Source organism: Fringilla coelebs (assembly GCF_963513975.1).
Source record: "Fringilla coelebs genome assembly, chromosome: 4".
Classification (NCBI taxonomy): domain Eukaryota; kingdom Metazoa; phylum Chordata; class Aves; order Passeriformes; family Fringillidae; genus Fringilla; species Fringilla coelebs.
Window position 1 is genome coordinate 58,359,316 of NC_140032.1, and position 13,628 is coordinate 58,372,943.

Sequence of the window (13,628 nt, forward strand, 5' to 3'; positions counted from 1 at the left end):
GTTCCCTTCCCTTGCTCTGTGCTGGTTACTGTGGGCAGGGCCACAGACTTGTCAGTTTTCAAAAGCTGAGGCTGCTGATAGCGAATGCGTGACATGGGCTGAAAATTAGAGAGTGAATTAGGAAAAAGAACCCAAAAAAGCTTTTTATGCAAAATAGCTTTGGCCTTGCCATCACTGTGGGGCCAGAGATTGAATCCCTCAGCCTGGGGATTAAGGTCAGATGTGCTTGTTGAATAATTAATGGCCAAGCTGAGACTCCTGCCTAGCTGGGCTCAGCAGAAATTTATAGCCTGTTGTTAGTCACTGGCCAGGGTGCAGCTCTGTGCCTTGGCCAGCAGCACTTCCACTCTGCTGGGTGAAAAACCCTGGGGTTTTCAAACTGCTAAGGGTCAAGTGTTGTCCCAGCTGATCTTCATGGCAGGTTTCCTTCTGGTGCCATCTTTTATGAGTGAAAGAAAAATCTCATTAGCTGATTTATCTCTCCTGTAATGAAAATACAACTGCCACACTGCTTGCAGCTTTTGCTACCCAAGCCTCTGTAACTGTGTCATAGAAGAGACTTAGGCAGAAACTTGCCTTCCTTAGTGCTGTCCTGTTCCCTTAACCCATTTCACAATTCTTACCTGGTTTGCAGTTTAAGGAGAAAAGTTGCTGACAGAGCGCCTGTGTAGGCTGTAAATGCACCAGTGCTAAACTGGGTTTCACTGAAAGTCTTCTCTGGAGTTTCACCTCTTCAGCTGAATGTGCCTTGGACATTGTTTTCTACATCAGAGTCCAACAGTCTGCCCTCATCTGTCCTTGCAGGAGCCACAGGTAAGTGTTAAATAAACTTCACCCTGTCAACATCTACAATTAAAGTAAGAACACCTCAAAAACCTTAGGGCAGGGCATGGTTTCCCAAGCAAAATCCGTGACAGGAAAGAGCATTTTTTCCCTCCTTTCTTACTAATATTGTACTCCTCATGAACTCCCAGCCTCTGCAGATACCTGAGTGCTCCAGCTTGAGGTCAGGTTACAAGTTTTATTATGGTTTTAAGTAGTGATTGCATCGTCTTATTTCTAGAACAGCAAATGACAGATGCATCTGCTTGTAAACATATGGGAAATTTGTATTAACATTGCTGATCCCCTACTATTCTTTCCTTCTGACAATTCAGCAAAGAGAAAGCAGGTGCAAGGATTTTTTGGCAATAAACAAGTTCATGCAACTCGTTATTAAAAGAACAAAATGCAATTAAATGGTGGTTTTACACCACAGGCCAGGCTTTGTGCAGAACTTGGTGGTGAATTGCTGAGAGAGTGTCCAGAACAAACTAAGATAGTTAGAAGTGGAAATAAAACTCCTGCTATCTTATTGTAATTACCACTGGAAAAGGTGTGACCCTGACAAGGCAGGGTCAATGGGGAGACCCTGTGTATATAAACCAGAATTTCTCTCAGGGCAAGAGGGATTCACTAACTTTGGTCAATGGGAAGAGCAGCAGGAGGTTAACAAAAACTGGAGCCCAGACTGGTCTGGCTACTGAGGGTTTGTTTCTTCCAGTGGGATGCCCAGAGCAGTATGAGCACATGGTTTGCCAAGCCCAGGGAGCCAGGTGCACTGAACCACATTGGACATTCCCTGCCTGCAGCCTGGGAGCTGCTCCCTGGCCGAAGCCGCCGCAGCTGCGGCGACACCCGGAGCTGACAGGGATTGCTGGAACCAACACTGCAGCTGGCTGAAGAGATGCTGCAGTGCATTTTAAGTTACTTTATGTTGAAGTGTTCATGTCCAGGTTAAATGGGGCTCTGAGCACCTGGTCTAGTGGAAGGTGTCCCTGCCCAAGGCTGGAGGTTGGAACTGGATGATCTTTAAGGTCCCTTCCAACCCAACCCGCTCTTTGGTTCTGTATTGTTGCTGCATGAGCAGAAGGCTTGCCTCTGAGGATGTCACTGCACCAGCAGCGAGCTGAGATTAAAATGCAAGAAATACTTGCAATCAAACCAGTTTAATTCATGTATATTTGTACAATTTGTATAAAAAAAAAGAAAAATAGGTACTTGCAGACATTAACATAAAGACCAAACAATATTTTCTATTTATTTAAAAAGCTTTAAACATACAGAAGCAAACCCCTAATTATAAATGCATCATTATGCATAGATTTTACTGTTTACACCATACTGCTGGCTGCTTTTTTCATCCAGGAATCTATTTAAACTCCAAGAATTCTTAAACATTCCTCTGAGCTTCCTGGCCTCAGAACTGCTGTCTGTCTTATCAAGTCATTGACCTCCAGCTGAAAACATTACTCTAAAAAAAGTCAAATCTTTAATAAACAATTAAAAGTGCATTAACTGTAGAATTTTTTAATTTCATAAATGTTTAAACAAGTCAGTGTAAAACACCACCCTGTGAATTAGCTTTTTGCATGATTGATTGTAAAGTATCTTTTTAATAAGATTTTGATATTGCAAACTTTAGTCTTTTCTATTTTACTCCGTGCAACTGCTCAGTGGCACGATGTGTAGTATTCCTGAAATACCCACTGCAGTACATTACACTATTTTACATTTTAACTGTGTATACAATGCTCTTGCTGCATATCCCTGTTCCTTCTTACAACAAAATAATTTAGCTCGATGAACAAAAGCCCACTTTCTAAAAGCTGTTAAAGTTTGTCTTGTATTTTGCAGGAGACAAATGCCTATTTCATTCTAAACAAATTCAAAAGAACTTCCTGGTAGCTAAAAACTAGGGCTGGGTTTTGTGGTTTCTTTTTCTTTTTTCTGTACACAGGTTTAGATAAAAAAAGTGATGGCTATTCTGCTTAAGTGTCCTTGATAAGAGAATACTGCCTCTTACAACATCTATATCCAATTGTATCTATTACTTCAATGATGTCTAGCAAAAAAATAATAATCAATGAATGGTTTCATAAACAACAGGTGATTAAAGTAAAGGATTTATTATAATCTGCTTACAGTTGTTTGCAAAGACAGACATACGTTTTTGCATAAAGATATAAATTGCTTTTTAAAACTAATTTAGTGTGTTTAATTATATGAAGTTTCTGTGAATTATGAATTGTACCAAACCAAGATTAAAAGTAATAAGGTACAAAAATAGGAGCAAACAGACAACAATTTGGACTGGGACAGGCATTTAACAGTGAAGTGTAGAATATGGCTTTGCTATTTTAGTCAAGCAAAGTTACTCTGAGACAGAAAAGGAGGCAGTAACTTTGTTAATATAAAAAGCTGCTGCAGACTGTATTCACCCAGAACCTGGCTTTGAAATCTTCTATTTTAGACTTTAAAAAAAAAACCTAAATGAAAAGATGGATGTATGACTGTGTCTTTACTGTAAACAACCAGTCTGCATGCTGTATATCTCACGTTGGAAGTTTGGCTTTCATATTGCTGTGCAGGTCAGTATTTAAAGATCTGCCTATGAATTAGACTTCCAAAATGCAAATAATATATGTATGTATATATTTATATATAAAAAACCTCTCTGAATACAGTCTTTACAGATTACCCATTGCATAAGGCAGGTGTCATTTAAAAAGACAAGTAGCGTTGACTGTCTTCAGTGCACCACAGTGCATCTCCAAATTTGAGTTCAGAAAGGGTGTAGAATTCTTAATTCGACCACCATTGACAAGAAATGCTACATTCCAACCGGCCAAGGGACACACTATAGCTCAAAAATACCAGTGGCACCCAGAGAGAACACTACAGATTAGGACTCTGAAAAACTATTCTATTTAAACATGAGCATATGGTAGCAACAGTTGAGCCTCAGAAAAGTTCACCTGTCCTCTATTCTACTCCAAAATCTTGTAGTTGCTTATAAATTGTGAAATAGTGAAAATCACCTCAAAAATTCTTTTCTTTGCAGTCTTATTCTAGAGAAAACATTTTTGAGACAAAATCAGACCAACTGAGTTGAACTTGTAGTGTGAACATTTGTCTTCTTGGATGTATCCCGATTATTACAAAAATGCTTACAAAATTACAGACGCTTTTAGTTTATCACTAAAAATTCTACTCAGCTTATCTGCCCTTATCATCCCTCACCATCCCTCTCACCAGTACAAATTTCTTTGATATACTTACTGTAATGATCTGCATGTTCCCTTCAGCATAACCAGAAATCAATCTCCCCCATCTGAAATAATAATCTGACCTTTTAAGATGTTTTATAGATCCAGTATTCAAAGGAAAAAAAAACAAAACCGAAAACAAAACCAAACAATCTGGGAAACTTTAGTAAAAAAAGAAAAATCATTCAACGTGTTTCTTGCCCCTGTTCCCCTGAGAGAGAAAGGGAATAGAGGGCAAGAACTCACTAGATCATTAAGCTGGCAAAAGCTTTGGGCAGAGACCATAATTTGTCTTGTTAAATGAAACCTTGGTAAAGTGGCAAACACAAAAATGTGTAGTTTCCTACAGATATATGAAGCAGGAGTTCTAAGATGTGCTCAAGTCACATACGCTTGCAAGAGAGACAAAAGGGGAGGAAAATAGAGAGAGAAATAGAAAGGCTTAAAACACAACTGAAAAGGTTAAGCACGGTTATTTACAACAGATACTGTAGGATGGTAAATTAGATATGATGCTAAAAAAGGCACAGCTTTCCCTTTCTTAAATACACTGTAAACGGTTCATTATGCATGCAGAACATTTCACTTTACAAAAAAATTACCTTGTTTGTTTAGACAAAGATAGTACTTAAATAGTCTCCAGCAAAATAGAGTTCTTTCAAAAATACTTTCCCGTTCATCCTATTAACCATTAAAGATTTTTTGTCTCATTTACAAAAGTTCCTTACACCTTATTTCAGGTCCTTCACAATTTATACATACAGCAATGTACAGTACAGCAAAAGACTGCAAAAAATTATTTGTAAAGCCAGCACAATAGATACTATAAATTGATACCAGGGCATTTGTTTTTCACATCTTATCCTTTTGAATTAAATAGTAAATGGACACTTAACACAGTGTATATCATCTATGATGGGATAACATGGGATAACAAATGCCACAGGTGGGGATAACAGTATTCCACACCAAATGTTCTGTTATTACTTTACACGTTAGGGTTTGTGTTTGTGTATATATGTGTGTGTATATATATAGTTTTTGTCTGGTTTTTTTTTTTTTTTTTTGGTTTTTTTTTGGTTTTTTTTTTTTACAAGAAAAGAGTATTAATGCCCCATATTGACTTTACGTTTTATGTGCAAACCAAGGGTAAGCTTTAAAAAGTTCTCATTAGTTCTCGAACCCTTTTAAAACAAGCAAACAATACCAGAAACTACATGGCATATTTAAAACTCCATCTGTTAAAATATCAAAATCAAAGAGTTATTGACTAGATATGGCTTTTCATCCAGAGGAACAGGAACATTTTCTAAGTGTTTTAGGGTTATGGGGTAATTTCCAAACATCTAGGTCTTGCCAAATCCAAGTCAACTGCTTTCCATTCCCCCAAACCCTTTGTATGATTTTAGACTATTCAGAGACTGCTGAACAAGTGTAAAGAGCATGTTTAAAATATGGTTTCTTGGGTCCTTCATGGGTGTGGAATAACACAGGGAAACTTAAGGCAAAGTTCTTCCATTTAAGACATTTTCTATCACTTCCTGTGAAAGTACAGGGGCTTGGCATTCCCAGATTCCACCTTTGGTAGCTGGTCACTGATGATTTCCACCAGCATGGCTGGAAACTCTACTTTCAGTGCCTGAGACTCTCGGAAGGTGTAGAAGCAGAATTCCAATAAGTCACTAACAAGCTGAAATACAGAGAAAAACACTTTTTAGGAAAAACACCGGTATTTTTGCACACAAAAACAACTTACTGATAATTGATTATTTCCAAGAAATACCATCTCACTCTGACCTGACAGTCCATTTGGAGGGGTTATAAACCAAACAAAAGAACCCAAATACCAAAGGGCTACTTGACTCATTAAAAATCAGCAAACTAGGAAAACCCTAGAGACCACAGATTTGATTTTTCAGCCTAGCTGCACTTTTCCTTTCACTAACAGCAACTGGCCACCACGAAAACTCCAGGTCTATAAAAATAAAGGCTTCTGCCCAGGGGAAAAAAGATCAGCCATAAACTATTGTAACTCTCAGCTTCAGCTGGATACACATTCATTAAATCAGATTATTTGGTTAACTTCAGTGCATTCTCCAGGGCCCACAACCTACAACTGCCAGAGCAGCTGATGTTTGCAGCTCAGCAACACAACTGCTGCATCACACGGTGGCATTTCAGGTTTTACAGAGACACAGTCTACAGGCTTTTTGGTGGCTGTGACCTAAATGCATCTCCTAAAGACTTACAGCATGTTGGACCCTTCCCAGTCTTTAAGAAATGTGAAGGAAAGAAGCACATCCAGGTTTCAGTGAGTGTGTGAACTTCCACTGCAGTTCACACACCGTTGTGTGATGGAAGGAAAGAGCCTCTGCTATTTAAAAATCTAAGTGTCAAAATTATTTTGGCACTTCGTGTCCTTGCAGAGGACTTGAAATACTTCTGTTTGTGTAGTATATCAAACAAAAGTTTGTCATTTCAATTTTTACCATGCAGAATTGCACTCTGCCATAAAGCCCCAGTTAAAGATAGAGCAAATAAAAGTGGAGTTCTGGAAGGCAGAAAAGGAAATGAAGAAAAAAAAAAGGGCAGCAACATTTCCATCCTGTAGCACCATACCTTACTGCTCATTTTCAGGCCTTTGACAGCTGTTCTTGCAAACATGTAAGCAGTTTATGAACATCCCAGAGAAGTGCTGAGATCACTCAAACACATGACTCGCTGCTATGGAGCACTACATGAGTCTGCTTGCTGGGGCTTAGGTCATTCCTGATGATCTGGCATGTCATGAAGCAACACTAATTAATTAAACAGATGCATGCTAAATAACTAGCATAGACATAATCTGGTTTTCAAGGAAAAAATGCTGATGTTCAAAGGTTTACTTTACCCGTGAGGAGGAGGTTGTTACTGCATATATCCTGTGCCAAAAATACTCTATAAACAGCACAAAACCAAAGTGAAGGAAGCTGTGTCTTGGTGTGATTGCCACTGCCTCCTCCCTGCCTCTGCCATCAAACACCAGCCCTAAGGAAAGTAAGCCTTGCACCTCAGCACAGCCTTGACAATGACCCTGTGAATGTGCTCCTTTTCCTAAACTTTGTTCACATCACTGAATGTGAGAGGGGGTTGGGATCACCTCTGTCCCACTGCCTTCTGTGCAGCTTGAATTCCTACCTCGTCACGCCCCTGTGGAGCCTCTGGATTCAGTGAGACAGGTCACAGGAAATCCTACCTAGAAACTACTAATTCTGACTTCTTGCAAGCTTTTAGTAGTACCAAGTGCACATATTTGTCTGGTGAATATCAGACAGGGGGAATAAAAAATAACCCTAATGAAGGAAGCATAGTCTACTCTATTCTATAAAAAAGTCAGCAGTCCAGTGGGTGAAAACCAGCATGTGATCATTTTGCTCCACTTTCTTAAGCTATCAGCTTTGACACCCTTGACAATAATCATCCACATAAAGAAAAAGGGAGGACTGGGACGCACGTGTGTCACACCTGTGACCCCATGTGTCACCAGGACCACGGGATTGCAGTCAGGATCTTTTTAACTCCAGCCTTGAAAGCTGCATGGCTTTTTGGGACTGGGAAAGCATTAATTTAAAATAAAGAGGAAAAATGTGGCAGAATTGAAAGCCAGCTCAGAAGTACAAAAATATAAACACTGTGCTAAGGTCAGACAGATAAAGCTGTGAGACCAAGAGCTGAGCCATGAGCAGGCTATTTTCTGCAGGTGTGCTCCTGTGCATTTTCAAAAGCACCAGCCCCCTGCCAGCTCAGCAGCCTTGGCATGTGGATGCACTGAAAGGATGAAAAACTCAAGTCCCACAGGCAATGTTAATTTTGAAATGTAAGTCCTTGCTTCTGCATCCCAAACAACATTTGTCTGAGGGAGTTTTGATTTGTAAAAGGTAAATAATTTAGATGGTCTTTTGCTTTAAAAGGGAAGTTCCCTCCTCAGTAAGGATATCAAAAAGTTTGTTTTCTCTTGGAACACACAAGCTCTGTCTTTGCAGTGACTGTCACCACAGGTAACAAGCAAGGTAACACAAGCTATCCAGCATCTCTGAATGCACCTTATGAATTTCCTAGATCAAACATACTCCTGGTTGTTCTTTAAAGCCTTGTAAAATCCCTGTGCTGTCAGAACTCCTGACTACACTTTAGCTGACCACTTCTACCCTCTACTTCTGGTGGTTTATACTGGAAAAGCTGAGAGCTCCCCCAGTCCAGCAATGTGACAGACAACTCCAATTTAGTAGTGAGAGTGAAAGCACAGCTGTTTGCACAAGCAGTGCAGTGGTGACTAGAAACATCTTGGCTTCTACAGTCTCAATTATTTCAGCTACTGAAGCCCACTTCTGAAGACTTACAGCTTGGCAGTGCAGTTAAGGCCACAACTAACTAAAACAATTCCCAATTCTCTCATCACTACCCCTGCAGTGTGCTGCACTTCAAACATTTTCAGGGCTACAGCAGTCTTAGCAATTCTGATATTTTTACCTAATCAATTTTTGCATTTATATGCTGTATTGAGCACCTCTGAGAAATAGGAGTATTAATCAAATGTAATTTTCTGTTATTAGGGTGGGGTATGTATAAAATGGACTTTTTCATGCATACTGTTCTTCATAATTAAAAAAAATGATTCCTTTAATGAAGTCCCTGAAGTTAATACAGTTAAAGTGACCTTTGAGCACTTGTCCCATTTTTACAGCAAAAAGAATTTATTTTAGTTTGGAAATCTCACCATGATGCCTTTCCATTTCCAGAAATGGTAAGAACATTGGATTTGCAAGGGTGCACATTTCTGTGCTTCTTTTTCTCCAAATTCTCTCAGTGTGGTATGAAAGCCCTCAGTCACTTCTCTATCAGGAGCATCTCTGTGATTAAGCCTACTGAGACAGCAATTAAGACAGCAGTAGGGTAACAACACAATGCTGAGTAATTTCTTCCTATTATTAGCTACAGCTATTACTGTCAGAAACTTCAATGTTCTCCTATATTTAAAAAAAAAAAAAAAAAGACACTCCAAATTGCCTGTGTCTGTCCCTTTCAGGAATGGGTCTCTGCCCACCTAGCTCCTTCCTCACCCAGCAGAGCCCTCGGTGAGTTTCGGACTACTGTCCCTTCCTGCTTTTTCCACTTCATGCAGTGGATACAAAACTCCTGCTCCAACAACCAGGAAGGCTAAGGAAAACCACTGTCAAGCAGGTCTTCATTATTACATTACCACAATTTTTGTTTTTACTCCCAGTCCTATGAAAATCCCATGATGTAAAACAATTGTTACTCCAAGGGTTCAGGAAGGAAGTTATTCCCTCTGGGATGGCTTACAGGCTAATTCTTGGAGATCCATATGTCCTTTGGCTACCCACAGTGGCCAGTTCTCAGCTGCCTAGGAAATCCTGAACTCTAACCCGGAGTAAAGTCTTGTTGAGCCTTCCACCATCACAGGGAGTACAAGGGAAGACCAAGGGATAAAGCCTCTGGTTATACCTATGCAGAGAATTTGCCTCATGCTAGAAAGGAGCCAAAGGTGGATAAAATACATTTGGATTAGGCACTAACAGGATCTGGCAGAGCAAACATGGGCCCTGGTTCTGCCTGGACTGATGCATTTATGTGACTGAGGAACTGCACTCATTTTCTCACGTTTCCTTTATAACCACGTGCACACCCCAACCACAGCACCTGACACCTGGACGTGCCACAGAAGAGCCCGAGTTCAACTTGTGTTCTGTGCCTGGAGGATGCACCCACAGCATCACACAGCAATGGACCATCCTCATCCCCTGGCCAGCACAAACTTTGAGCCAAGTCTCCTTTGCTCTTCAACAGCAACAGGGTTCTGCCCTTCCCCAGGAAACATCAACAAACGTGAAGGAAGAGGGATCCAACCATCACAAACGGAGCAAGATGACTCTCAGAGTAGCTTCTGTCTACATTAGGGAGCTGGGAATCAATTTCTCACTTGACAGATGCATATTAGCTGCCACAACACACACCTGGCACACTCCCACATCGCTGCTGCTCTGGGAGTAGAGGCTGGATCTATCCTCTCACTAAACAAAGAAAATGCTCACCCTGAGAATTCAGGCACTGGGACCGAAATGAGGCTCCAAACTGCTCATCATCCGTGGGACTCAACTTGGGCAGATCAGCAGCAGAAATAAGCGTACCCAAAGGTGTTGCTGACAGCTGAGGGGCTCATCTGCAGCTTTGTATCACTGGGATTAGGACCCTGCAGAGGGACATTTGCATCCAAGCACAGCATCCCTTGCAACCCTGCCCCCGGAGGATCCGTGCCCTTATTCCCACTGTCAGCTCTTTCAGCGAGTGAAATCCTGGCGCTCTCAGCCTATGGAAAGATCCACCTCAGCTATAAAGTATTCCCTTCAGGAACCATAAAAAATTAATTATTCAGCAGCATGAGCCTTAAAGAATTTATTTTTGTTTGGCAGGAAATGTCAACAAGCAAATGACAGCGCAGGGCGCTGCCTTGCCAAGGGGAAGGTTCACATTAGGGTTTAATGTCATGGCATCGAAACAAAAGCCCTCTAAACTCAAAGCCTGTTTAGTATCAGCCAGATTGAAACCAAATTCAGCTTTTGTTCTGCAAACTGCCTAACCATACACTACACACTCTCTATATGAAACGAGGCCTGCCATGCAAGATACAGCCCTTCCTGCCAAAGCCAACAGGAGATGCCGAGGAGGATCCAGATGAAGTTTTTGATACCATGTGCAGGACATCTGTTTCTAATGTTCCTGAGGGTGTTTGTCAGGCACTTCACCTCCATCCAAGTGTTGCATGTGCATCTCTCCCTGAAATGCCCACGGCCATTCACAGGCACGAGACCAAAACTTTTGGGGTCTAGGTAGAGAGGGGCGCTGTCCTTGCTACTCTGTGGTTCTTCAGGACAGGATGCACATGAGCCACCCAAAATAAGAGAAATGCAATCCCTACAAGAAGGAAATAGAGGATCATAGAATCATTAAGTTTGGACAGGACCTCTGAGATCATTGATTCCAGCTGTTAACCCAGCACTGCCATGTTCACCCCACTAACCCACGTCCTGCTGCCTCAGCACCCACGGCTTCCACATCCACCATGCAGACACAGAGCAACAGGGCAGGCTGCAGGCAGGCTCCAGAGGCCCAGCAGAGTGTGCACATGCACAAAACCCTGTTCATCTTGTCTGCCAGCATGGGTTTCCATCTCTTATTTTTAAGGTGCTTTGAGGCTTTATGCTGATATTTCCAAATACTTAAGTGCCTGCCTGGCCTTCTTGAAAATTTCCTATTTCCTCAGCTTGGCACTTTTCTACCTGCACATATGTTTGCTGTGTGGATGAATGATTTAGCATACTGAGCAACGTAAAACCATCTTGTTTGGGTTTTCTTTTTCTTCCTCATATTATATAAGCCAAGCATACTGTAATTTGATATTTCCACGCACTGTATATCATATATTCCTCAGACAGATGTCTTAAAAATGAGGTTAATGAAAGCAAGTCTGGAGGTGCAAAGGTGCAGGGTTCTTTATTGCTTGCCCCTACACTCAGGTAACGTGGATTCCACGAGTGATGAGATGCTGCTCTGCTCAGATGGACAAGCTGGATACAGCAGGCGAGCTGGACAAGCACAGACTGTGCACCAGCCCCTTCAGGCTTGCACTGAAAATGCCAATGCCGACACTACAGCAGCATGTGAACATGGGGCCTCAGCTCCAGTTACACTGCCCAGCACCAAATATATTCTGATCCTCTGAAATGATAATGGAATAAGTTAAAAATACATAGGTGACAGCTGAGGAAGCATTCCTCCCAGACTAAGGAACCCAGCAGAAAATTTGTATTCACATCGATTGAATGAAGAAATTCTGCACTAACAGGCAGTGGGGAGAGAATATTAATTCTCACTTCTCATTAATATTATCACCAGTCTAAATTTATTCTGATGGATTTCAAAAACCAAAAAGCAAAAAAACCCACCCTGTTTTAAAGAGAAAAAATAAACAAGTGCCCTTGTTGAACAAGTCTCCAGTATCATCTCTGAAAGGAAGCACTGTAGTGGAGACAACCAGCCTTTCTAACAGAGATTGCTGACAATGAGACTTTCTTTAAAAAGTCCTTTGACTATTAAAACAAAAGTAATGCAAAAATAGCTTAATTAAAAATTAAATAAAATGCAAGAGCAGACTGCTTCCTCTGGTTAGTTCAGCTCCCAATGGTGAATGCTGTGTTTTGGAAAATGTCTGTAGGACATGGGAGCGCTCTCAGTAAGAATGAGCCTGTCATCCAGTCACCTTAACCACACAAACACTCCAATTTCAGCAACAAATCAGACACTGCCTATCCTGAAGAGGATTGGAAAACTCCATAAATGCAGGGGTTTGTTATGCTGCCTCGAGGTTCAGATGTGAATTCTTGCAAATGATTTTATCACCCATCCCTTTTTTTTTTCCACTAAAACACTACAACTTCCTTTGCTGGCACTGAGCAAGTGAAACCTGATCTCTGAAGAATGAGCTATTACTGCAGTACTAATAATACTCCCCCTGCCTCCCACTAAGGTTTGCAATGTTTTAATGAACAACAGAACAATATTTGAAAAATAATTCCATATGTACATTCTGTAAACAGACCTGAGGCTCTTACACCGATATGACCTGAAGTGCACCGTACTGTACCGTCTCTGCAAAATGAAATTTCAGTTGAGTACAAAGACACACATTTGTATGCAGGCTCTGAAAGCTACTGCTGTAGCTTCTTTGTGCAGCAAAGATCCTTCCCAGCCAGGATGCAGTAGGGCAGTTTTCTCCTCTGCTGCAGTTTGCCAGATTTTACTGGGAGGGTGATGAGCATGCTGGGAGCCCTCCTCTCATGTACCCCAACACAGCTAAAGGTCACTGTCACTGTCCCCAGGAGTCTCCCATCACTTGCTGCGCCATGGCACAGCTTTGGAGAGGATGGGTGCCAGCCTTGCTGGCCCAGGCAATGGGCTGGTCCCTAGGGAACTCTCAGGGGACACTAGGAAAGCCCTCAGCTCGAGGAGACCTTACCAGCTGGGTCACTAGATCCCTCTGTAGAGGCTGCAGGCTCCCTCAGAGCAAGGTAAGGGAGATACAGCCCTGCTACTGCAGAGGTAAATTTTGCACTTACTGCTACGCTGGCTAGAACCAGGCTGCTCCCAGCTAAACAGCTCAACATTATGGACACCCCTTCTGGAATCTACCACACCTACCACAACCACTCTGTCACTCTGGGCAGAGGCATCAGCAGCCCAGGTGCTTTGAGACCAAACTTTTAGTTTCCTATGTCATTCATCACATCTCACACCTGTGACATGTAGAACACCTTGTGCTGGAATAAGGCAGGGTGGCAGAAATAACCCAAAAAGGAATCTTCCACTTGAAAAGTTCAAATAAAGCTTTGAACACCCAGGATGGCTTCAAGAACTCAGTGCATCTTTTAAAGTCATCATTATTACAAACCCAGCTGTAAAAGATCACCAAATGAATTCCCTGTT

At 41.5% G+C, this 13,628-nt stretch overlaps 1 protein-coding gene across 4 annotated transcripts in view; it reads right to left on the bottom strand.

Moving 5' to 3' along the window:
• Positions 1–5,110: 5,110 nt before the first annotated feature.
• Positions 5,111–13,628, bottom strand: part of NR3C2 (nuclear receptor subfamily 3 group C member 2) — a gene marked incomplete at its 5' end in the record, with an annotated part of 186,314 nt that continues 177,796 nt past the window's right edge. For 3 of the 4 annotated variants that reach the window (XM_084204668.1, XM_084204669.1, XM_084204667.1), the window contains one exon: positions 5,111–5,778. In XM_084204668.1, the coding sequence (XP_084060794.1) occupies positions 5,623–5,778 (156 nt within the window). In that variant the 3' untranslated portion in view covers positions 5,111–5,622. Of the gene's footprint in view, positions 5,779–12,744; positions 12,795–13,628 lie in introns of all 4 variants that reach the window. The other variant, XM_084204670.1, reaches the window with a different exon arrangement.